This window comes from Ochotona princeps, chromosome 15 (assembly GCF_030435755.1).
Source record: "Ochotona princeps isolate mOchPri1 chromosome 15, mOchPri1.hap1, whole genome shotgun sequence".
NCBI classification, from domain to species: Eukaryota; Metazoa; Chordata; class Mammalia; order Lagomorpha; family Ochotonidae; genus Ochotona; species Ochotona princeps.
Window position 1 is genome coordinate 11088433 of NC_080846.1, and position 26721 is coordinate 11115153.

The 26721-nt window shown below is 43.1% G+C and overlaps 2 protein-coding genes across 7 annotated transcripts in view; both read right to left on the reverse strand.

Moving 5' to 3' along the window:
• Positions 1 to 26721, reverse strand: part of RIC8B (RIC8 guanine nucleotide exchange factor B) — a 113672-nt gene extending 86951 nt beyond the window's left edge. For 4 of the 6 annotated variants that reach the window (XR_009246775.1, XR_004995280.2, XR_009246774.1 and 1 more), the window contains exons 1-2: positions 25492 to 26721; positions 15607 to 15654 (exon numbers count right to left, since the gene is read on the reverse strand). Coding sequence is in view for 3 of the 6 variants with exons in the window: in XM_036492465.2 (XP_036348358.1) it covers positions 15607 to 15654; positions 25492 to 25575 (132 nt within the window). In the remaining 3 variants the exon portion in view is untranslated. The remainder of the gene's footprint in view (positions 1 to 15606; positions 15655 to 25491) is intronic. The other 2 variants (XM_004589576.2, XM_004589575.3) reach the window with 2 other exon arrangements.
• Positions 4606 to 5045, reverse strand: LOC131482139 (translation machinery-associated protein 7). Its single transcript, XM_058673886.1, has 2 exons — positions 4940 to 5045; positions 4606 to 4868 (listed from the first exon to the last, which is right to left on the reverse strand). Exons 1-2 carry the CDS (start codon positions 5009 to 5011, stop codon positions 4746 to 4748), a joined length of 195 nt encoding a protein of 64 aa, XP_058529869.1. The 5' UTR covers positions 5012 to 5045; the 3' UTR covers positions 4606 to 4745.

Genomic DNA, 26721 nt, shown 5'->3' on the forward strand with positions numbered 1-26721 from the left:
TATCTGTAGGGGATTGGTGCAGAACTCCCCATAGACATCTAGTGTCTTCTATGAAATGGGTAGTATTTGCATATAACAAATACACATCTTCTCATTCACTTTTAGTCACCTCTAGATTAGATATAATATGGAATGGAATGGAAATACTTGTAATATTGCATTATTTAGAGGATAAAGACAAAAAAAGAGACATGTTCACTGCACAGCAAATTTTTGTTCAAGTCTTCTGATCAAAAATTGGTTAAACCCACACATGTGGAATTCAGCTACGAAGGGCTGAATGCACAACAGGAAAGCACAGAAATGATACTTGGCTTGTTTCTAGTTCCTAGGTCCTACTATTTCCTGAACGTGGATCTGCAGCAATTCACTTAATCTCTCTGAAGCTAAATTTCCTCATTATAAGATCCATCTCTCAGGTTTACTACAATTATTTAATAACAGATAACATCTCATAGCATGTACGAAGGGTAAAAGGCACTGTGTATATAACTTAATGAAAAATGAAACAACTGAAGGAATCAAAGCACCTGGATATAAACACTAACTTTGCCCTTTTAAAAGCTCTGTGATCTTGGGCATATTTTTTGAAAATTATAAACTAGGGTTTAAATGTATATTAAATTAAAATTATATTTAAAAACCTGTAGTATAGGAGATGAACATATTTCATAAATGGTCAGATGAAGAAACCTTTCCAAACACATTCAACACAAACAAGATATGTCTTGATTTTCAATCTGTATTTACCTGGTAATGGCAAATCCTTTTGAGAAAAACAACTGTTGATGTGATAAACATAAAACTACAAGCCTGTGTTAATCCTACAGACCCTACATTGTCCATTTCTCAGCACCTGTGTACACAGCTTTTACTGATGCACACAACTGAAAACACTCCCAAGTTCAAATTCAGTACATGCAAATCATTCAAGAGAACTATATTCAAAATGACAAAGTCTATTTTAGGTTAAGGATCTATAAAAGAACACAAATAACACACATTATTAGGGAGACTATGTATCATGAATAAGCAATGGTATCTTTCAATGTATAGCAATTTAAGACTGAAGGGACTGAAAAATTGAATAGCGTAAGCTTCTTGATAAAAGTATTTAGGTAATAGGAGGGCAGGTGCGGGAGCGCGAAAGACAATGAGTAGCAACAATGCTGGCAAGTAAACTGAACGATGGGGGACATAAGCAAAAGCAGAGAGGAATTTGAGTAAGCTCAGTCAGACAGAAGAGATTCAGAGCTCAGCTAAGTAAAAGCTTTCCAAATTAGAGCTATCCCACAGTACAGTGGCTGCTATGGGCTGCCTATTACAGAAAGTATTCAACCAGACTGTGACTTTCAGTGTGGAACACTTTGGATGGAGTCACTGTACTGGAAAATATTCTGGGCTCTTTACCACGTTGTTGAGTTCCATGAGGCTGACCCTTGCAAAGATCACTGCAGGCAGGGAGGGAGATCAAAGACCTGTTTTGAGTTCGAGCTTTCCATTCAGTGATTATGACCATGGATAATTAAATCTTTCCATTTTTCATCTACAAATGATGAAGCTGGAAATACTGGAAACGTATGGTCAGCAAAGAATTCTTGCAGATCCTTAAGGGTTTTCCATCAATTGAAAATGTACAAATTTTTCCTTTACCATAACACACAATTAAATCTGTGAAGAAGAAAAGAGCTAACAGCTGAAAAAGAGAAACCTTGCATTTTGGGGGGAAAATTCAGTCTGGAGCAGCAGCACGGCATCCTAGAGGCAAGGCCTCCGGCTGCACATTTCTTTTGGGTGCCAGTGTGTCATGGCCACTTCACTGCCAATACAACTCCCTGCATTTGGCCTGGGAAAAGCAGTCAAGGATAGTCCAAATGCTTGGGACCCTGCCCGACTACATGGGAGACCTGGGTGCAGTTCCTGGGTCCCGGCTTCAGCCTGGAATAACCCTGGCTGTTGTGGCTATCTGGAGAGAGAACCAACAAGTGGAAAACAGTTGTGTCTGTCTATCCCTCTCTATCTGTAATTCTGACTTTCAAATACATGAATCTTCTTTTAAAAATCATTTCAAGCATTTGGGGCCAGAATGGTAACCTAGAGACCGAAGTCCTCTCCTTGCATGCACTGGAATCCCATATGGGCACTGGTTCCCATCTCGGCAGCCCTGCTTGCCATCCAGCTCCCTGCTTGTGGTCTGGGAAGGCAAGTGAGGATGGCCCAAGCACTGGGACCCTGCACTTGCATGGGAGACCCGGAAGAGGCTCTGGGCTCCTGGCTTCAGATTGGCTCAGCTCCAGCCGTTGTAGCCACTCGAGGTGTGAATCAGAGGACGGAGGATCTTCCTCTCTGTCTCTCCTCCTCCTCCTCTGTATATCTGACTTTCCAATAAAAGTAAAATAAATCTTTTTTAAAAAAATCATTTCAAGCATTTATTAAAAAAAAATCTGCAACAATCCTAATGGTCAAGAACTATGCTGCCTGTGGCAAGAAATGACACAGATCTCTTTATTAGTTATCCTATCCACTCACACTGGAAAGCATATTTTTCTGCTTCCTGTCAATGGTGACAGTCATTCAATGTCAAAGATGTTTATTCGTTGCATTAACTCTCAAACTGTGTATGCCTAAAACCAGAATGTGAATAGGATCAATTCATAAACTACACAGTTCAATCCAATCATTAATGACAGTATGGTGGAACACATGGGCTGTGAGGCCAGATTGCCTAAGCTTCAATCAACCTCCTACTTCACAAATTTAGGCAAGTAATTTCACTTATAAAATAACTGCAATAACAGCACCTCCCTTATAGCTTTGTTGTGAGGTCTAGAAGGCTTAATACACATACAGTGCTTGGAATGGTTATGGACATACATGCTATCTACTAGTATTTGTTAAAAATAGCTTTACTGGGCTTGGTACAGAAGCCTAATGGCTTAAGTGCTTGCCTTGCATGCACCAGCATCCTATATGGGAACTGGTTGGTATCCCAGCGGCTCCACTTCCCTTCTAGCTCCATGCTTGTGGCCTAGGAAAGCAGTTGAGGACGGACCAAAGCTTTGGGACTCTGCACCTGGCTGGGAGACCCGGAAGAGGCTCCTGGCTTCAGAGAGGCTCAGCTCCAGCCATTGCAGCCATTTGTGGAGTGAATCAATGGACAGAAAATCTTTCTCTCTGTATTTCCTCTGTAAATCTGACTTTCCAATAAAAATAAATAAATCTTCAAAGAAATAGTTTTATTGAGGTATAACAAATACCTAATGAAGTTCATTCTTAAAGTATACAAAATTAACTATTTTATAATATGTGTATTCCTACTTGTGCAACCATTACTACGATCAGGGAACCTTTTGATCATGCCCCCCCCCCAAAGAAACCCAATACATGTTAGCAGACTCGATTTTCTACTTCATAGCTCCTAGCAACCACTAGCATATTTTATCACTACAGACATGCCTGCCCTAGACACTTTATGTTAACGGAATGATACAATATGCAGATCTATGTTTTCTCAGAAGAGTTTTGTGGCTGTAGTTTTCCCACTTGGATTCTTGATCCAAGAATCTGGATGTGATCTGTTGTTGTTTTCTAATATAGTACGAGGTAAGTATTCACTACATTTTTTAAGCTTGTGGCAGTCCAGGGGCCACATTGCTATTAGAAATGTTTACACTTAGTTGAAAGACACACACACACGAACAGATGTCACTATACACTGTTTTGGTCCCCAAAGGTGGTGTTGTACCAGTCTAAAGCCATGAGTTAGGAAATCAATCCAGGTCTCCCAAGTACTGCCGCTCTTATCCGCTGCAGCAGGATGCGGCAATCAGGAGCAGTCGGGACTCAAATCCCGACACATGCAGGATGCAGGCCTTCCCCTGCTATGTTCAATACATGCTCCACCTGTCAACAGCTTACACTTACACTCACGCCAATGCCATCTTCAATACTACTGCTTTATACAATGTCTTAAAACTAGAAACTGAGTTCTCCACGGTTTTTTTTACCTTTCAATACTGTTTTTTGCTATCCCGTTTCTTTTTCACAAAAATTTTAGAACTAGCTTAATTTCTACAAAGAAGCTTGCTAGGATTTTAAGAGATTTCAATGAATCTGAAATATTGACATTTTAAGCAACAGTAATTTTCCAATTCATGAACATGGAATGTTTTTCCATTTCTTTAATCTCCCATTTCTTTTAACAATGTTTTATAGTTTTCACAGTATAAATATGAATTATGTCCTTAGTTGTCACTTTAAGGCTAATACTGTTAAGAATCAGCTCCAGATTAACACTAATTTAATATCAGTTTTATTCCTATATAGCACTATTCCATGCCTTTTTGTGTTACTGTTGTAATACAAATTACGTCTCTAAATATAAATGTTTCTGTTTTTCTTTTTTTTTGCCTTTCCAGTGAGTTTCTTTAATTCCAGGTGATACAGAATTTCGAGAATAGAGACCACAGAGCAGCCTCTGGCAGGATTCTCAGCTGGGCTTACTCTACATGCGCAGCTAAGAATGGCTGGATGAAAACTTAGGAGACAGTGAGCTACAATACAGTGGTGTTTTTCCTCCCATGTTTTTTTTTTTTTTTGACAAAAGTTTATTTGTAAATGTACAACGGCTCCAAAGTGACACTACATTCTAACTATGGGCGGCTAAAGATGCTCCGGCCGAGACGCCAGATGTTCAGACACGTGTGGGGTCGAGGGCAGCATCACTTCAGGTGCCAAGGAGCAGCCTACTTTTTGCCAGATTTCTTAATTCCACCTGTGGCCAGGGGGCCCTTCCCCGCGGCCTTCGCTTTCAGCTCCTCCAGTTTCTTCTGTTCCTCTTTCTGTTTCTGTTTGAAAGCCTTATCCTCCTAAGGGGGACGAAGAGCGCGCTCACTCCAGGCCCGTTCCCCGCTCCCCTCGCGCCCGCCCGTCCCCTCACCTCATCCATCTCCTTGGCCTGCTTCTTGGGTTGTTTCAGGGGCTTCTTTTTGCCACCTTCCCGGCCGGACATGGCGCCTGCTGCCCCTTCCCCAGACCCTGCCACCGGAAACCTCTAAATATAAATGTTACAAACCTAATAATACATTGTAATTATTACTTCATATAATTTTATCTCTCAAGGAAGTCAAGAGAACAGCAAGAATACATTTACTTTGTTTATGGCTTTTGTTATATTAGCCTTCCTATTTATCACTTCTGGTTTTTATTTGTTCTTGTGAACTTTGGCTATCATCTGGAGTCACTTCCTTAGTCCAACAGAGCTTTGCTCCAGTCACCTTGGGCTGTTTTTGCCAAATTAATTTCTATGTAGTACTGTTTCAACAATACACTGTATATATGTATTTTACATAAATCTTGTTTTATATGAGAAAAATATACACTTAAATTAACTTGTATAAATTACCTTTAAATGCTTTTTACTTAGATTGAAATTGCTTTCAGTCTGAGGAAATTTATTTTAATTCTTCCATAAAACTGGTTAACTAGTTTTTGTTTATATGGAAATGTCTTGTTAAAAGATAGTCTTAAAAAAAAAAAAAAAAAAAAGATAGTCTTGTTGGGGTAGGCAAACACCATACTACAGCAGTTTATGTTTCTGCCTGTGGCACCAGCATTCCATATGCACATGGGGTTCCAGTCCCAGCTGCTCCCCTTCCAACTCAGGTTCCTGCTAATAGTCTGGGAAAGCAGGAAAAAAGCCCAAGTGTTTGGGTCCCTACATCCTATGTGGGAAACCAGGAAGAAGCTTCTGGCTCCTGACTATCAACAGTTCCAGCTTTGGCCATTGTGGCCATTTCGGGACTGAACCAACATGTGGAGGAGATCTTTCCTTCTTTCTTCTCTCTGTAACTCCGCTTTAAAGGAAAAAAAACAATCATCATCTTGTAAAAGATATCCTCATTGAATACAGGATCCTTGGTTAGTTTTTTGGTTTTTGCTGTTGTTGTTTTAAGATTTGTTTGAAAGGCAAAGTGATGGAGAGAAAGTAAGTCAGGCACAGAAAGAAAGAAATCTGCCCACAGGGTCACTCCCCAGATGACTGTACTGCTGGAGCTGATCCATGCCAAGGCCAAGAGCCTGAAACTCTATCTAGATCTCCCATATGGGTGGCAGGAATCCAAGTACTTGGATCAACTTCCACTGCTTTCCCAGGAGCATTTGCAGGGAGTTGGACTGGAAGCTGATAAGGAGTGGGATGTGAAATGGTAGTTACATATTGAAGTTTAATCTTTATGCACCACAATATCAGCCTTGGGGTTTTTTCTAAAGTTTCAATATGTCATCCCATTGCCTCTGACCTTTCCTTCTCTCTTCTATTTTTGTCCTTTTACAGTTTATTTATTTATTTGAAGGTCAGAGTCACAGGGAGAGAAACAGAGACCTTTATCCACTGGTTCACTCCCTAGGTAGATGCAACAGCCAGGGCTGGGCAAGGATAAAGTTAGGAACCTGGAGCTTTTTCTTTTATTCTGATGTTTAAGGAATATTTATTTGTTTTCATTTGAAAGGCAGGTTTACAGAGAGAAGGAGAGAAATCTTCCATCTGCTGGCTCATTCCCCCAAATGGACACAAAAGCTAGGGCCAAATCAATTTGAAGCCAGGGGCTCCTTTTGGGTCTTCTGAGTGGGTTCAGGGGCCCAAGGATTTGCGTCATCCTCTCATGTTTTCCCAGGCCAAAAGCAGGGAGCTGGATTGGAAGTGGAGCAGCTGCGACAGGAACCAGTGCTTCAGGAACAGTATTATCCCACCAGGTCACCATGCCAGGCCCCCGAGGAGGGCGAAGCTTCTTTCACGTGAATAAATTGGGTGGCAGGTGCCCAAACATTTGGGGCATCTTCCACTGCTTATTCCAGGCCATTAGCAGACAGCTAGAAGAAGCGGAGCTAAGGGATGGAGGCCTCATGAGAAGTTCACCCACCATGTCACAACATGAGCCCTTGACCTCCATTTCTGACGAGATGTTAGAGGAGAATTTCAGTGAGTTTCCCTTGCAAGTGACAGGTCATTTTCTCTTCCTGCTTTCAAGACTTTCTCCTTAATTTTGGCTTTCAGAATTTTTACTATGTTCTATCTATTTCCAAATCTTAAAACTTGGGAATTTAGAATAATGGAACATGCATCCCTGCTTTCAGACAAAAGATAGATTCCCAATGAAACTGTTGGACATGTGTAGACAACAGGATGCTGTACTGACATTGTCTGCACCAACAGTGTCAGGGTACACTTAAACAAGAGACTGATAGAACTATGACTCCTTATGAAAGTATATTATTATAGTAAAATGGGGAAAATCTGTCGGGGGTGTGAGTTTGGGGGGAATCCCAGCCTACACAAAATTGTACCACACAAATTCAAAATAAAAATATATTAAAGAGAAAAAAAACTTGGAGTTTACACTTTTTGAATGCATCAGTACCCAATAAGTTTCAAGAGTTTTCAACAATTAATTTATTCAAACACTTTTCTCCCCCTTTTCTCTCATTCTGGAACTTCCATTATGCATAAGTTGGTGTGGACACATTGTCCCACGTTTCTCTTGAGCTTCTCTCGATTGCTCGATCTTCAAGTCTGCCTATTCTTCCTTCTTTAAGTACTAATTTATATACAGCTGGATTACAGAATTTTTATAACAATGATTGTACCTTATTATTTTAAATTACCATCTAGCTTTTTTAAAAATTACTTCTCTCTATATGTACTCTCCATTTGACATAATACTGTTATTATACTTTCCATTACATCCTTAGTCATGGCTTCCTTTAGTTTTCTGAACATATTTATGATTGTTACTTTGAAGTCCTTTTTGTCCTGTGTATGGATCATTTGTTCGATGTCTTGGGTTTTGTTTTCCTGGTTTTTTGCTGGGGCGAGGGTGGGTAGCAGGTGGGGGTGGAGAGTGGGACTGGGTATTTTCTATGTGTTAACTCAAGGTATTTGTCAACCTAGAACACATCCTTCCTCATGTTCTAGGAATTACTATTGTTATTTGCTTATGTGTTTAGTGACTGGCTGAATCAGGACCCACTTTCCTTCCTTCTCCATAGTGTGAAGACCTCCTGCTGCATCTCAGGCAGCATACCTGTGGCCATGCCACAATCCTCCCAGGATGACAGTGGCTTTGGCAGTCTCTTTTTTGACTTTTCCTTTCCCTGACCACACCCAACTGACTAAACTAATTACTAGCTGATTGCCCTATTGTCTTCAACTAGGTCCTGGGGCAAACCACGCCACAAATTGGTCCAATCTATTACAGCTCTTTTCAAGGGAGACAACTACTAAGCTGTCCCAGAAGCCCTCATGCACAATAAACCCTGCCCAAATCAATTAGGGCACCACTGGAAGCAGCAGCGCTCTCCCTTTTTTCTTGTTTTCTCTAGTGTGGCCTCAGTGGGAAGCGATCTCTCTCTGGCCCTCTCACAGGAAGCTTTTTTCCCTTTGGGGCTGCCAGCATTCACACCTGAAGGTATTCTGACTTCAATAAATTCTGCCCTCATTACTGTACATTATTTAAACCTCTGCTTTGCATTCTTACCCTACACAAGCGCAAGAGCCTGCAATAAAAACTGAGAAACCTGCTCCTCCAACAGGCCAGATTTCTGAGGCCTGGCTCTGACAGGGAAGAGGGACCATGGCACGCTTACGCATGGCATGTCAAGATCCGAGAGAATGGAGGGGCACAGCAAGCTCAGATCTTCTTGGCTTGCCACTTGCGGGCCTCGATCCCCAACACCCAAGGTGACACTGTTTCTCTGCTAACAGTTTGGAAGGGACCCCCATTACACTCAGCTCTGAGAGGGACTATCAGTCCACATACTGTGTCACTTCACTTTCCTTAAGGTTTTGTAAATTTTCATAAGTAGCTTTTATTTTAAATTGACAGTGTGCCCTTCTGACTAGTACAAGAAACCTTAAATGGTTGCTCTGAGAAATAATGATTATGGCTAAAAGTAAAACTTTTTTTTTTAGAAATTTCTGTATGAGGAAGTGCATAGGAAGCCTAGGTAAAAATCAAAGACACTACTTTTACTATCCTAGACAGAAACACCACAGCAAGGATCTAAAAGAACATGTAGGGACTGTCATACAAACAGCTTACTAAGTCAGAAGAGCTGTTCTGTCCTTTCTCCCCATACTGGGGCCTTTAATGTCTTAGGAAAACAACTAAAATGAAAGGTGGAGTTTAAATGAAATTTTAAATTACTTTATTTGAATGACTATGACAATTTACCTTGGCCAATTATATAATTCAATCCTTCTAACTCAAAATTTGTGACAGATTCCAGTTGCATAGGATCCTCAGAAAGTAGACATACTTTTGGTATTATATGTGCATGCTTTAAAGAGATAAAGATACTGAAAAATTTCTGTAACGCTGTTAGGTTCAAAGTGAGAACAGTCCTTACATCATGTATCAACACATACCCTCAGGTAAAGACACCTAATACATTTTCAGTAAGATTTGCAAGCCACACAAAGCCCACTTTTAGTAAAACCTGACCATTTCAAATGACCAAAATAAGTATAAACGGCTTTTGGAATAAGCATCTACACCTTAAGCTATTCCTAATCACAGACTCATCATCTAAGATCGATGAGTTTTATGTTGACACATTTTCCTTGAGGGGATTTAATACAGAATATCATGTATTCAGCTTCTATAGTCCACAAACGCAATCTTCAGCACGCACTGGTAATTGAAAAAGTGCCAAGCCAAACACCATAGGCAATAAGCCAACTTAGGAAATTGGGACTAACACAGGGCCTGGCACACAGGAATTACTGAAAAAACACTTGTGAATTACAGATAAACTTTACCAGCAAAGTACATACAAGTCCAGGGGGGGAAGTGAAAAGATAAAATATTTTTAGGAAGATCTGACTTTCACTCCATAAAAAGGCTGTGCAAACGGGCCCAGTGCAGTAGCCTAGTGGCTAAATCCTTGCCTTGCATGCACCAGGATCTGACATGGGCACCAGTTCCTGTCCCAGCTGTTCCACTTCCCATTCAGCTCCCTGCTTGTACCCTGAAAAGGCAGTGGAGGACAGCCCAAAGCCTTGGATCCTGCACCTGCATGGCAGACTCAGAAGAAGCTCCTGGCTTTAGACCCAGCTCAGCTCTGACTGCTGCGGCCACTTGGGGAGTGAGCCAGCAGACAGAAGATCTTTTTCTAGGTCGCTCCTTCTCTCTGTGAATCTGACTTTCTAATAAAAATAAAAAGACCTTAAAAAAACAAAAGGAAGAACAAGAAGAAGGGCCTGGCACGGCAGTCTAGTGGGTAAAGTCCTCGCCTTGAACACTCAGGGATCCCACATGGGGGTCAGGTCTAATCCTGGTGGCCCCACTTCCCATCCCGCTCCCTACTTGTGGCCTGGGAAAGCAGCTGAGGATGGCCCAAAGCCTTGGGACCCTGCACCATGTGGGGACCCGGAAGAGCTCCTGGCTTCGTATCGGCTCAGTTCCGAACACTGTGGCCACTTGGGGAATGAATCATCGGATGGAAGATCTTCCTCTCTGTCTCTCCTCCTTTTTGTATATCTGACTTTCCAATAAAAACAAATAAATCTTAAAAAAAAAAAAGGGCTCTGAAAGTAATCCCAAATTTAATAACACTGTATAAGATTTGATTTTAGGGAATACATGATTTAAAAAAATAAAAGTACTAGTCTTTGCTTAGGACTCCAATCACACTATTATATATTGTTATATAACTATATTCTTACATCATTATACTATATTATAAAGGCTTAAAATAAAGAAACAAGAAAGAAAAGTTTCATCTGCAGCATTTTGCGGGTGTCCTTGTGGTTACTTCTCATTATGTCATTTTTATTAGTCTTACACGGCTGTGATGATGCTATCTGCATACTTTTGTATTATGCTTATTCAGTGAACACGCAAGAATTCTAGGCTCCGATCAATCTGTGATTTCCCTTGTACTGCAGGTACCTCCTTCACAGCAGTGGCAAGGCTCACAACACAGAAACAAGCAAGCAGAGTCCCTTCCCTCAGAGTTTACAATCTCAGGCTTGGCCATCACGCATGCTTTCAGACAATAATGACTTCACCTGCATGAGTTTGAAGATAATGAAACACGCCTGAAATTTGGCCTATTTAATTTTACTCTCTGGAAGAAAATTACTACATACACAAGGGTTTACCTCAGACAACAAATGAACTTTTTTCGCATTTACTAAAGTTGTGTTTTTACTTTATAGTGAAATAGCTGCAATTATTTTATTCATTTTATGACAGGTCTTTGGAACACTTACTGCAAATCAGTTTTTTTTAAGGTCAGTTTTGTTTTAAAAACCAGTATTGACGCTTTGATTTCCATAAGATGTGAATTTTCAGATTATTCATCACATTCAACCCTCTCCTCCTACACATTTGCATGATATATTTGTTTATGTGCTGGCTAATAATCACAGCCTACCATTTTAAGTACAGAATGTAAGGCAAATGCTTATATGCAAATATGCAATGATCCAGTGCACCTGGAAGTATTTGCATTGTACACGCAAACATTTGCAGTTGTATTTGACTTCACGAACTTGGTTGGTACTTCCTTTGCTACCTTCCAATTTGAGTCTAACTGCCTAAATGCTATCTTAAGAGACAAAACAAGGCACTGGATCATAATTCCAAACCTTCTGAAGCACATCTCAAATATCAATACAAGAGTACTTCAGAAAGTTAGTGGAAAATGGAATTAAAAGGTGAGTTTCTTTTGGTGCGTAATCCTTTAAAAATCTATTCAAATTTTTTTTTATGGAATTTGTAAAGCATCCTTTTAAGAGAGGACTATGGAGTAGTGAATAACAAAAGAGCAGCACACAGACAATCCAGTTTCTATGTCTGGCTCCATTCCTTTGCAGCGACGGCAAGTCAGCAAGCCATCATTCCCGTACGCCTCAAGTTTCTCACTCAAAAAGGAGTAATGATGTTCTCACTGTGCTTATAGCTACCAGCACAAAACCTGTCTCTGTAAAAACACTACGCACATTTGAGCATTAGGGCTAAGGATCATTTATTTACAACCATGTCTTAGAAAGCTTAGGATGATTAGCTTTATTTTGTAAGGACACTGCTTCTTTTCACTTCTAAACTGTCACAAAGGGTTTTTTTTTTGCATAAGAAAATTGTGTTCTTTAGAGACTGCACGTAGTTTTTGGAAAGGGGTACTGCTGTCACCAAGCAGCTGCTGGGAAAAGGCTCCAGGGACACAGTTAGGAAAGAACAAGAGAACTACTGCAGCAAAACAAATCGTGCAGCAATCCGGGTTCCTTTAATTTTTACATTAGGTTTTACATGGAGAAAGGCCTACTCCTCCACATTTCTCCATATTGACAGCTTCAACAGCTTTGATGTCTGTGTGTTGGGCATGAAAGAATCACTAATTGTTTTAACCCACAGAGACTGAAATGGATTTGTTTGCCAACGTTTTCCCATTGAAGGAGATTATTACCTAGCTCAGTCCCTAATGATGTTTGTTTATAACAGACCTCCCAGGAAACAGAAATCTACACACGATGAGAGTAAGTACTAGCAGAGCAGTTACTCTCTCAGAGGTCTAGAAGTCAATAAAGGAAAATCTTTGTATCAGCCAAATGCAAACTGAAAATATTCAGAAAAAAACCCTGTAGCTGCACTGTAACCTGCACACTTTGTCATCATGGCAGTCAAGTACCAGATACTCTAAGTGTTATTGAGATGGCTTAAGGTATGAGGACTCTTCAAAAGGTTCTTGGAAAATAAACATGAAAACTTAAACAAGGACTTCAAAAGTGGTGCATTTTCCATGAAGTTTTAGAAGTACCCTTCTATGAGGGAGGATGTGTGGTAGTAAGCAAACACTACGCCATTTGATACCAGGGACTCAACCATCAGAGACCTGGGTGACCACAAGGGAAGCCATGCAGTATGGATATGGAGGGAGGATTGTCCTTAGCAACTGTTGGGCTTTTCAAATACTCTACAGGAAATAAACAACATCCTTTATTTACAACTGTGGGAAATTTCTACTCCTCAACTGAAATTTACATGAGATAAATGTATCTCTAGTTTAATGTACTTACTCTGACCAGTAAAAGCAGCAAGTCATACTACTCAGCCCCATGAACCTACAGGTGCAGAATGGTTTCAAGAAACCAAGCTAAATCCACAAAACCTGTCTTCCTAGCCCTTGTATCTATCACAACTTTATCAAACACTTGGTACTTAACACCTCACTTTTCTTTCCCACTTAATTTTCTTTTCTATTAGCATATAATGGTACTTTCTCTTCATCTTTTACTAACTCATAGTGTTACATAATGCAAACATCACCTTTTAAAAATCAAATAATACCTAAGAGCTGCCTACTTGGCTGTCTCCAATCTTTTGCTATTCTATACAGGACTTCAATGAATAACTCTGTTTACTTGAGTCAATCTATTTGTGCAATGGATTTCTAAAACTGACACAGCTTTGTGAAAGCATAAAAAGCATCTGTAATTTTGATAAATACTGTCAGTTTCTCCTCCAGAGGAGTGTGCTATTTGTACTCTTCAAAGACGGTCAAGTATTTTCTGAAAAACTGTCATAAAAAAACACCTGCCTAGACCTATCCCCCAAATTTCCCTTCAGTAAGCGGCTGGATCCGAGAAGTCCTGCCTTTCAAAAGCAGCCCAAAGAACAAATCCTGAGAATCTCCACCCCCAAAAGGTATTCTAGTCTAATTTACATTACCCAAAGCCAAGAGAAAGATGGAATTAAAATTTCAATCTCCAAAGTTTATATTCCATGGCCACTCCTTCAAACAAATACTTTTGGAGTGCGTACAATATGCTGGGCATTCTAGATGTCAAGGGTAGAAAGAGCACCTACTGTCGAGAGTTCTCAGGAACTAACACTGAAAGGCACAGATATGTAATTACGGAAAAACGTATGTTTCAGCAGTAAAGCTGTGAATGGAATACTATGGGAAAACTGAAGAGTGAAACTTCACACCACTGAGCGTGCCAAAGGAGGTTTGCAGAAGGAGGTGCTCATGAAGTGAGTAGGTGTTAACCAGCAAAAAGGAAAATATACTAGAGGCCAAGGGCATTCTGGGTAGAAAACAAAACACGTAAAGGTAGACTGGAAGAATCAGACAGGATGTGCATGTGTGTGCCTAACTGGAAACATTTTAATTGCTAGAGAGTAGAAAAGACCACGGGGACAGACAGGTGTTGGATCACTAAGCACTAATCACTTCAGGTTACACTAAGAAGCCTAAGATTTCTTCTGTACTCCCCCCTTCAACAAAATCTTCGAAGGCTTTCAAGAGTGGGAATGGGGCCCGGCGGCGTGGCCTAGTGGCTAAAGTCCTCGCCTTGAACGCGCCGGAATCCCATATGGGCGCCGGTTCTCATCCCCGCAGCTCCACTTCCCATCCAGCTCCCTGCTTGTGGCCTGGGAAAGCAGTTGAGGACGGCCCAATGCATTGGGACCCTGCACCCGCGTGGGAGACCCGGAAGAGGTTCCTGGTTCCCGGCTTTGGATCGGCGCGCACCGGCCCATTGCGGCTCACTTGGGGAGTGAATCATCGGACGGGAGATCTTCCTCTCTGTCTCTCCTCCTCTCTGTATATCTGGCTTTGTAACAAAATAAATAAATCTTTAAAAAAAAAAAAAAAAGAGTGGGAATGACAGGGCCAGACTGCTGGTTTAGATCTGTGGACAACTGACTGGAAAACATGTAGCTGGGAAATGAAAGAACAATTAGAAAACTGACACAGTAGTCACATGCAGCCTGAGAGGCAGCAGTGGAAGGGAGGCAGGACTGATATTTATCAGGGGTTAAATTGAGATGTGGAGGGAAGGAGCGGGACAGAGGGACAGTTCCAAGGTGTCATTAAACCATTACCAGCGCGAAAAAATTTTAATTTAAGCTACTCTTTTAGCAGCAGTGACAGAATTACACTGATCAGTCAAAGTTACTGTCTGGTGTTGGTATCGATGAGGCCAGGAAGAGATGTATGGAGTCCAGCAAAACACAAAGACAAAACGAAGGCCTTTATCCTCATTAGCATTATTCTTACCCAAGTAAGTATAACACATTTCCAGGCAATCCCCAACAAGCAGTTAACACTGTATGACCGTATTTAGGAAGCACCCCTCCAGTAATAAATCTCCACTGGTGAGACTAGACCCTATTTCCTCAGAGTCCATGAAGCCAGTTGCCTAGACAACCGATAACAACATAAACAACTGCCCGCACAGGGAGGCATACCTGGTTGGAAGGCAGCAGCACAGACAGCTGCTTTCCCAAAACTTAGCTTGCACCAGCCAAGTTTGACATTAGTAAGGCATTTTGGGAAATCTGAACACCAAAGTCAATCTCTGAGGGAGATCTAAGGAGAGTGTCCCCTGTGAATTCTCTGCACTTTCCTGCTTTATACACATCACAAGGTACTTGTAAGAATGCAGCAAGGAGGGAGTTATGGCTAACCCACAGGAAATGTGGAACCTGTCTTTCTTCTCAAGGATACTAAAAAAGGCAAGTTAATCAGTAAAAACAGATAATAGAAAGTCCACCACTTGGAAAATTCACAAATGAAACACAAAATAACACAAAGGCTTACCTTTCTTTTATCTTCATCTGTTGATTCAAATTTGAAAGTAGCCCTATGCTGAGAGGGGGGAAAAAAGGGAAATAATGTCATTGTGAATACTCGCATGCTAAATTTTGGCTATGTTTAAAAATACATGAAACAGTAACACTAGAAAAATGTTACCTGTCCATATCTTGATCTTATTAAAGGGATATGTAAGAGATGAGCATGTAAGCAAATATAAAGCAGTATGAAAAGATTACGCAGGAATATATACTGTGGACTATAGAGAGCCAAGCCATGCTGCCCAATAACATCTAGAATGTTCTGCATAGAGTAGACCTTGAGCATGCTTAAGCCAGCCAGGAGGCAAGCATCATTCTAGGAACAGAAGCAAAGGCTCAGACGTGTGAAACTATGTGATATATCCATGAAAATAAGCAGCTCCCTGACACTGCACACAGGACACACGTTAGGGGATGAAGGTGGGAAGCGGGGAATGAAAAAAGCAGACTAAAAAGAGATTTGGGGGCCCGGAGGCGTGGCCTAGCGGCTAAAGTCCTCGCCTTGAAAGCCCCGGGATCCCATATGGGCGCCGGTTCTAATCCCGGCAGCTCCACTTCCCGTCCAGCTCCCTGCTTGTGGCCTGGGAAAGCAGTTGAGGACGGCCCAATGCATTGGGAACCTGCACCCACGTGGGAGACCCGGAAGAGGTTCCAGGTTCCCGGCATCGGATCGGCGCGCATCAGCCCGTTGCGGCTCACTTGGGGAGTGAATCATCGGATGGAAGATCTTCCTCTCTGTCTCTCCTCCTCTGTGTATATCTGGCTGTAATAAAATGAATAAATCTTTAAAAAAAAAAAAAGAGATTTGGAAGAGTCTTCCAATACTGATATGGCATTTATACTTTCTTGTTCATATGTAATAGGAAATCATCAGAGAATTGTAGCTACCAAAGAACTTGACAGTTCAGTATTTTAGAGAAGCAATTCTCTGAGAAGCTGCTTAAATCATGGCTATTATTATGAAGATGGCAACAACACTGAGGAAAAAAATAACTGGAAGAGAACTGTGTCGTGGTGCTCCTGAAAGTATTAACAATACCATGTTCTACTCCGGCTACAGAAGTGAGGACAACGGAGACTAAACGGGCTTGACCACTGTCACAAAAAGTAGTGGTACTCGGAAAAACAAAAATAGAGCAAATAATTCAATAATTCTTTATTCTTCAGAGTTAGGAGAAACAGATACTCACAGGCATCCTACGTCTTCTTTCTACCTGTTTTCTGTATTTCTCTCATTGGCCACACTGACAAATACACTCATCTCACTAGGAGTTAAGGACAACAGGCACTAAGGATGCAGCACCGCAGATGGGTCTGCACTCACAGATTCGCAGAAGCAACACTAAAATACAATGTTTATTGATCGACTTTTTTCATCCACTTGAAAGGTAGAGTGATAGAACAAGGTTGAGACCAGGAGAGAGAGAACGCTGCAGCCACTAGTTCACTCCCCACATGCCTGCACCAGCTGAGGCTACACCACACGGAAGCCAAGAGCTCAGAACCCCATCCAGGTCTCCCTCACCGGGAGCAGGAACCCAAGCACCTCAGTCACCACCTGCTGCCACCAAGCTGCCTTAGCAGGAAGCTGAACTGGAAGCAAAACAGTCCAGACTCAAGCTGGCACTCTGACCTAGGATGCGTCCTCTCAAGTGCTGACGTGCCAGCTGCCCCAGAACCCACCCACCCAAGAAGCAAAAATCTTCTGAAACTAAGAGTTGGAGAAATGTTGTCAAAGAATTCTGAATATAGAAAATGATCGGAGAAGACTTAGAAGAGCTAACGGAAAGGAGATGGTGCAATAGCTCAACCGGCTAATTCTCTACCACCAAGCACCAGCATAACATATGCCTTTCCAGTGAAAATAAATATTCAAATTTAAAAAAAAGATAAGGGATATTTAAGGAAACCTGATGGAGCTATATTCACTTAAAATAATGGATGGGGCCCGGCATGGTAGCCTAGCGGCTAAAGTCCTCGCCTTGTACGTGCAGGGATACTATGTTGTCACCAGTTCTAATCCCAGCAGTCCCGCTTCCCATCCAGCTCCCTGCTTGTGGCCAAGGAAAGCAGTGGAGGACAGCCCAAAGCCTTGGAACCCTGTACCCGCATGGGAGACCAGGAGGAAGTTCCTGACTCCTGGCTTCAGACCGGCTTAGCTCTAACTGTTGAGGCCACTTGGGGAGTGAATCATTGGATGGAAGATCTCCCTCTCTGTCTCTCCTCCTCTCTGTGTATCTGACTTTCCAATGAATATAAAATAAATCTTTCAAAAAATAATGGATAAAATCAGGTGGGAAGGGCACAGATTCAGAAATGTATCCCTTAACTGACAGGTGGCAATGAGTAGACTATGAGAAAAGTATAAACAGCATTCTGAGAGAATATTTTGGGTAGAAGCTCATAGATCAGATCAGACCAAAGGACAGTAAGACTGAGGACATGCAGTCATATAATGAATGCACATGAATAGGCCAGGAGGATACTGCTGGTGGTAGTGTCAACTGACACAAACCTTAACAGGGAAAGTGACTTGGCAACACATACTAGAAGCCATAATCACACCCTTTGATCCAAATCTCTCTCAGTCCTAGGACCTAATCCTAACAAAAGGATCCAAGACAAGAGAAAAACTACATTGCCAAGTGCCATAGCATTAAGGCAACTGTTAATCCAACAAGGGCATGCTGACATACTGTGGGTATAACAAGTCTACTGAACATATATCAGCCTGATAGATTATGATAGAGCAACTTTAAAACTAACTGATGGTATGATTCCATAATAACAGAGAACTTTAAAATAAAAGATAAAAATGAATGAACGAATGAGCAGTGGACAAAAGAAAAAAAGGAAGACCATATTGTGAATCTGAGGACATGTATAGAACTGAGTTTTAATAAAAGCTGACATTAATAATAAAGCAGCACCAAACAGGGTCTGGCACAGTAGCTTAGCGCTAAAGTCCTCGCCTTGCATGTGCCAGGATCCAATATGGTCACCGGTTCTAATCCAGGTAGTCCTACTTCCCAAATCTGGCTCCCTGCTTGTGGACTGGGAAAGCAGTCAAGGATGGCGCAAGGCCTTGGGACCCTACACCCAAGTGGGAGACCCGGAAGAGGCTCCTGGCTCCTGGCTTCAGATTGGCTCAGCTCTGGCAATTGCAGCTGCTTGAGGAATGAATCAATGGATGGAAGGTCTTCTCTGTCTCTCCTCCTCTCTGTATTTCTGATTTTCCAATAAAAATAAAATAAATCTAAAAAAAAAAAAAAAGAAGCACCGTATGTTGGGGTAAAGTTATAGACCATAGCTCAGTTCAATACAAGTTAAAAGTAGCAAATAAATGAAGAATTTTTTTTTGCCATGTGTAAAACTGATTTTGCAAACTCTCCATTGTTAATATAATGCTTTTCTTAACCTTATTTGGTACTGTGATGAAAGGACCAAAAAAATCCCATATTTTGAATATGGGAAACCATTAAGTTACAAAACTATCCTAACAGCTCCTATGTAGATTTAATCTTTTATAGTGAGACTTTAGAATATTATCGGGCTTAATTTTTTCTTTTGCTTTTCAAACACAAAGATGATCCTCTCATAAAATCACAATACTAAAAAACCAAATGTTTCCAAAAGACCTTTCTTAGTAGTATAGGGCTTAACTTTACCCAGGAAAACACACTGGCCTGTGAGTCAAGTATTACAAATTGAATTCTGAATGGGCTAATCTCGTCAAAGCTCAATCTTCTAAGATTATTTGGCTCCAACATATGTTGACTTTTAACAGGCCAGTTGCTTTTACCCAACTGGATCACACCCTTTACTTCAGCACTTCTAACCCTATTCTCTCCCCTCTTCTCGTAAAGAAAGGCTGGCGATGGGAGGTGGAGCAGAGACTAGCTATTCTGGCTGTAAATGCCTTTCTGGAGCAACAAGTTCAATATAAATTACACAGCAAAACCACTGTTCAGCTCAGAGACCAAGCAAGACAAAACACCTCAAGTCAAAACACCTCAGTCACATATTAGATTCATGAAGATTTCCCATGGCAGGTTTTATCCTATTTGAGTGAATTCTGGAAAGTACAGGCATCAGACAACCTGGAGTTTGAGCCCAGTACTGCTGCTTACTAAAAGTGCAATGCTGGTCAAGTTATTCATTTGTACTATGTATCACACTTTTCTTATCTTCATTTATGGCACCATGCCCATAATATGTGCTCAATAAATGGCTACTACTGTTATCAGTATATGGACTATGCTGTGTCTTGCCAAATAATGACCTATTAACAGTAACAATAGTTACATATTTCTCTACTTAAATAGACTCAATTCAAGAGGTTTAACATATGGGGTGTGTGTGTGTTATGCTGTTTCATGAAAAAATAATTCTCTAGAACTAAAATGTAGTTACATATTACATAAACCAATCTGGAAATAAGAAGACAGTATAACAAAGGAAAAGTCCATCAAACGTGCTCTTCTGCAAAATCCCCCAGTGGGAACAGAGTCAGAACTCACTCAAATGAAAGCAAAATGTCCTCTTACATAGTCCAGCATGTGTATATCCTATTTAATGCAGAGTAGATGGTTAGGACTGATGAACATTAGACCTCTAAGGTTAGGCTCTTGTAGCACAGAAAGCTATCAGCCAGTTTCCTGTCCTACGAAGACTAACAGAGGACACCCGCCAACCTGCACCTTCACTTGCCCATACAGTTGACACACTTCCAATTCTACTAGAGTGCCATGGATGGTCATACCTCAGGTGGCCTCTATGGGGATCAAATCACGTCTCTGGTTAGCAGCCGATGATTCTAGCCCTCAGTTTCATCACCTATTAAATGAGAGGGCTGGATGTCTGTCTGCTTTTCTAAGGCTCCTTCTAGTTTAAATGTTCTGTGATTCAGGAAATCACAATACTACCATGCAACTCAGGGATCCTGACCAGTGGTGTTCACAACCATGGCAACGACAGCAACCAAACTCTATGAAACCTGTTATCAGAATTGACCCTGAGGGACGAACAGGAGCTTGGATGATCTAGACTGGAACAATACATATTTCTCAAAATTAATAGCTCATTCTATAACCAAAGTGGAGGTGATCAGGACACAACAGTAGCCAAAGGAAGTAGTATACTACTCTTGGAAAAAAGAAAAAAACAACTTTCTGTCCTCAAAACTACTAAATATGGTAAATGTAACATAGCTGTGCAAGAGTCCTACATCACAGAACATGAAAACCAGGTCTACTTCCTACTATGCATCCTGGAGACTATAACACTGTGTCTTGTCTTTCTGATTCACAATTTCCTATCTTCCTCCCCCAGAAGAGACTACTGAATCAACTTGCATTATGCCCTTGACAACTAGACAAGCTTTGTTCTTGGTTGGTTGGAAAGGTCTTTCCTCTTTCACACAGGGGTGGGGAACATTTAACCCATGGGTTATGTAAAGTCTGCAAAATCATTTCGTCTGGCACAGTCAAGGATTCAAAAATCAATAAATTCATAGCAGGCTAATTTTTCAGTTGATAAATTTGTATGGCCCATGAATTATGTTATACATATCCAAAGGGCCTTGGCAGAAATAAGGTTCCTCACCCTGCAAAACGATGATCAATGAATGAAGGAAAGAAGGCTTGGAAATGAGTCTTGGTGACAGTGTAATTAGATGTGACTTCCAGGAGCCAGGCAGGTAAATGCTGCTGTGAACATGGGACAAGGCATCCACCCACCATCCATCAGAAAGCACAAAGGACAAAGAATGAAGTCAATTCCCAATTTTCTTGTTGTGCTCTATAAATTCAGTGCCCCATATTTAATTCCTGCCTTTTTGGTCAAAAGCTAACAGAGCATGCTTCTTGAGTGGCAGACACTGTTCTAAGAGACTCAATGCATGTTAACTCCCTTAACCTTGACAATCTATGATAGGTACTATCTTTACCCACTTTTGCAGATAAAAAACAAAATCAAGCACACACACATACATACAAAACCCTAAGAATTTGCTAGTCTTCATGTCCTGTGATTCACAAAAAAATTAAGACACAGCAAAAACAAGCCACTTGTCCTCAATCACATAGTAAGAGTGCAGGTATTCCAGCTCCAAGGTCTGTGTTCTGGCCATATGAGTTCTTTAGTGCCCTGGTCATTCTAACCGTACTAAGTCTACTGTCCTTAACGCTTAGCATTAGCTTTCATTTAATTTAATCTTTCTGATCCTTTAAGAGAATGGTATTATTAGCACAATTTTACACCTATGACAACAGAGACCAAAATAACTTTTCTATACTCATGGAGCTAATAATCAGAGGTTAATCCCAACTTCTTCTAACTGCCTCCTTTTAAGATCCAGCTTTAGGATACAAACATTGTAGTGCATCAAGTTAAACCTCTGCTTGGGACACCTGCATCCCTTCCAAGTGCCTGAGCTGGAACCCCAAACTCATTACCAACCCAGCTTCCTGTTAATGCATTCTGGGAGGCAGCAGATCCCTGCCACCCATGTGGAAAACTTGAATGAAGTTCCTGGCTTCCGACTTTGGTTGGCCCAGCACCAGCTGTTGTGTGCCTCTGGAGAGTGAACCAGCAGATGGACGGTATCTGCCACTTGCCTGTTCGTGCTGTCTTTCCGCCCCAGTCACCCTATCCTCCTCCTTCTCCATTCCTGTCTTTAAAATAAATGAAAGTAATTTCTCGAAAAATGTGCTACTTTGGAGCTAGCACGGTGGCTTAGAGGTTAAGCAACACAGGAATCCCATGTGAGCAGCAACTGAAGTCTCGGCTGCTTCATTTCCAGTCCAGTTTCCTGCTCACGTGACTGAGAGGGCGAAGAAAGTACCTGAGTCCCTGCCACCCATGTGGGGCACAGGGATGATGCTTCAGGTGCCCGGCTTCCACCTGGTGGCTGGAGCCATTTGGGAAGAGAACCAACAAACGAAAGGTTCCCTGTGTGTGTGTAGCTGTAACTCTGACATTCAAATAAATCTTTTTTTAAAAAATGCACTGCCTACAAAAAATTTATCTGGATTTATCTAATAAGGAACTGTCTCTTTTCTTCTCCCAAGCAATCAACCTATCATTCTCTTTCTACACCATTCTTTTCTCTTGGAGTTGTCACTGCCCCATAATCACCTGAGTCCAAAATCTCTTAAGAAAAAAATGAAACACTTAGTATCCAACTATTTTTTTTCAATATTTCAGATTCCGTGTAGCAGAGAGCTGAGCAGTTCAATCCCACTTCTCCATTCTCATTGGTTCCTGTCTGATCCTTGCGCTCATACTTCTCTTCCCATTCACCTGCCCCAAAAGTCTACCTTTGAAGGACAAAGCCTCTCCAGAACACAAAGCTTTTTTTTTCCATTGTACTATAAACTATCCTGGTCCTATTATAATTAGAATCTTCACCGAACAAGTCTGCTTTCTTCTGAAAGAGCTAACCTACCAGATTCACAGCAAGTCAGAGCATTCGCAGGCTGACCTGGAAAAGGAAGTGCTTGGGAGTCGTCCGCAGCACTGCACGCGGCCACCTTAAACGACAGACAGCGGCCACCACAACTCTGAAAACCTTCCCAACAGAAAAAAAGGGGTGTGAGATGCCCAAGACTCAGCCAGAAGCCTAAGTGGAAACCAACCTGGGGGCTACCAAGAAAAGGAAGAGATAAACTAAAGGAAGCAAATCTGAAGTCTAATTAGTTTAGCCAAGAAGGGAAAGAAATACTAAAGGAGGTGATAAGATCCAACTGGAGATTTCTGCACCTCCCTCCCTTACAGAGGAAAGTTCCTATTCACTGCTGGGTGTTTGGCATGTAGTAAGCGCTAAATAAACACCAATTGATTCAACACAATGGACAAGTTCTCTGTTGTATTTTTACTTAAAAAAAATCATTTTGTAGCTGCCTCACACCTTCTGGAAAACAGACAAAAAATCAAACAGAAAGATTGTAATTCTCACAAGAGATCCACCTAAGCATGCAGTTTCACTGACACACTAAGGGCAAAGCACGAAAGAAACTGCAGTGCTGGGCCCAGCTGCGTGGCCTAGCGGCTAAAGTCCCCGCCTTGAACGCGCCGGAATCCCATATGGGCGCCGGTTCTCATCCCCGCAGCTCCACTTCCCATCCAGCTCCCTGCTTGTGGCCTGGGAAAGCAGTTGAGGACGGCCCAATGCATTGGGACCCTGCACCCGCGTGGGAGACCCGGAGGAGGTTCCTGGTTCCCGGCTTCGGATCGGCGTGCATCGACCCGTTGCGGCTCACTTGGGGAGTCAATCATCGGATGGAAGATCTTCCTCCCTGTCTCTCCTCCTCTCTGTATATCTGACTTTGTAATAAAAATAAATCTTAAAAAAAAAGAAACTGCAGTGCTAAGAAATGAATCGAGCAGAAGCCACGCACGCGCCCAAGCGAGTGGCACAGCACTGCAGCCTCGCACGCGCCCAAGTGAGTGGCACAGCACTGCAGAGAGGGCGCTGGAGCTGGGTCGGACAATCCAGATTCCGACCTCAGCTCGCTCGCTCTCAGTGACAGTGTGGACTGCATCAACATCCTACGTTTCACCATTTGTAAAACGGGGAAGACCAACACTCCCCTCAAGGGCTGCTGAGATCCAGCGGGGATGAAAACCTTTCAGAAATAAGGCCTGCTGTCTTATTCCTAGAGCTTTCCCACCCATACAGGAAGCAGCATACTGGGAGCTGAGTGTGTATCCGAAGCATGGAAGTGCAGTGGCAGACATGAAGCAAACCCAGAAGGGAGACTCATGAATGGAGGCAAATGGAAGGAAGAGATGCTGCATCCAAGGTGTGACTCGCTGTCGGCTGTGTTGCCACTGAAGGGAGCAGCCCGTCATGCCTATAAAACAGACTCCTAAAGGGAAGAGTAAAGGTGTGGTCATGACACCTTTTGAAGTGAGCATGTCAAATTCCTGGAAGGAAAAGCAGCGGAGAACTAACGGTTCTTGGAGATTTAGAGATGGGACTGGAACGCCACACAAGGTACCATTTCACTGCTGAGTTGTAAAGTGCAAAGACCTAGAGTTTGTGAAGACTTGGGTGAGAACCTTGACTTCTAACAATGACCTTGGGCAAGCTACTTAACTCAAGGAGTCTTAATTGCAAAATGTTAAATAATACCTCTTAGGATGGTTGTCAAGATTAACTGAGATAATGGCTAGGGAAACTGTTAATGTGATACAAATAATAGGGATTATTTGGGATTAGAGTCGCCACCCACTGACAACACAGCATTCCATGACCTTGGATGTGATTTCAGTTCAAGGCACCTCAGTTTCCTCAGCTTTAAAATGGGGAGGATGACAGCATCTACACTCCAAACACCCATGATCCAATGGGACCACAGAAGGGACATCAACACCTCGAAAACTACACGGTGCTGTAACTAGACAAAGAGCTGCCATCGTGGCTGATAGGTTTTATGCCTGTCAAGGGCCATATTTACGCAGAGAGGTACCAATTTTTATCCCATGCAGGTGAGGAAGTCTACCATGCGTTTATGCCTCCAGGAGTGGGGCTGGACGCACAGGCACCCAGCTACGGACTCGGGGGTGTGACTTGCACGCTGGAGAGGAGGACTTGGTAGGACAGGCTTGCTGGGCCGGGCACCAGAGGAGTGGGCGCTCGAGTGGGGGCAGGGGGACACAGGATGCAAACATGGGAAAGGACTGGGGGCACAAACACGCATGCCCAAGCCGGAAACATTTTCGGGGGGGGGGGGAAGCAATGCGCATCCCCGGAATGAGGGGGGTGGGGTGGGGAAGGATGCGCTGTGCAACCCCGGAGGGCGGCCCGGGGGTGCGAAACCGCACTCCCGGGGCCAGGGCTCTTTACCTTGTCGCTGTAATCCCTCAGGACCCGCTCGATAGCCCCCGCTTCACCGGCCCGGACGATGTAGAGGGCGCGCTCCTCATCCATGGCCGCAGGTGCGGGGGAGCCGCGGCCGCTCTGCGCGCCCAAGCCGCTGCCTCCAGGTAAACGCCTCGCGCCCCCGCTCGCTCGCTCGCTCCTTCCCAGCTTCCTTCCTTCCCTCTTTCCCTCCCTCCCTCCTGCCTCCAATCCGCCAGCCTCCGCCCGGGCAGGCCCGACGTCACCGCCCCTCAACTTTCACCCCGCGACGTCACCGCTCCCCCAGCAAACGGCGCCTCGCGGCCGCCCCCCACCAGGCCCTGAGCTCGGTGGCGGCCTGGAGAGCGGCCTGAGGCGGGGTCAGGCTCGGGGTCTCGCTAACTCGCCTGCCTCTCTCTCCCTCGGAGAAGAGTCCAGTCTTTCCAGTGGATTTTTACAGAGAGAACTGTTTTTCTCTCCTGACCCTCGTCTATGAATCATTCTCCTCAGCGGATGAGAGCGATCCGGCTCTTCCCCGCCCCTCCAAAAGCCTGCAGCTAAGTGGACTACAACTCCCTGCATGCATCGGGGTCATCCCACTCTTCCATCTGGCTTACTGGCGTGCTGAGTGGCATGCTGGGATTCGTAGTCATCCAGCGGCAAAGACTTCCCGCCAGCGGCATGCTGGGAACTGTGGTCCTGCGAGGGCCGGAAACGAGACGCCCGTGGCCGCTGGAGGCCAGCGAGGCGGGGACCGTTAGGGGGAGGGTCTGAGCCTGGGTTTTGTTCCTGCGCCGCTGGGCAGTCCCTTGGCTGGTTGGATTGGCTTGCCCTCGCGGAAACTGCCACCCCTTGGTGGGAACTGACCGGAGCCGGTTTAATTCCCTCGTCTCTCTAGCTTAGCGGTTTCAGTCTCTTTGAAATGCTTTGCTTTCTCCTTGTTTGCGGTCGCGTTTTGCATTCAGCTTCAGCTGTGTGGGAGACTGAGGGCAGCCATCCGGAGAAAGCCGGGCCTGGCCCTCCGAGGCCGTAACGATCGCCGCCGTGGGCTCCTAACGGTGGCCTCCACGTAGCTCCTAAGTTTGACGACGCAGATTTTTGTGCAGCCAAAGGAACCCGCTAGGTTAGGAAGTTTGGTCTAAGGCATGTAGCCGGTAAATGGGAAACAGACTTGAGCCCGGATCATTCCCTCCCAGGGCCGATCTCGACAACCAGCTGTAAATGTAGGAAATGAAT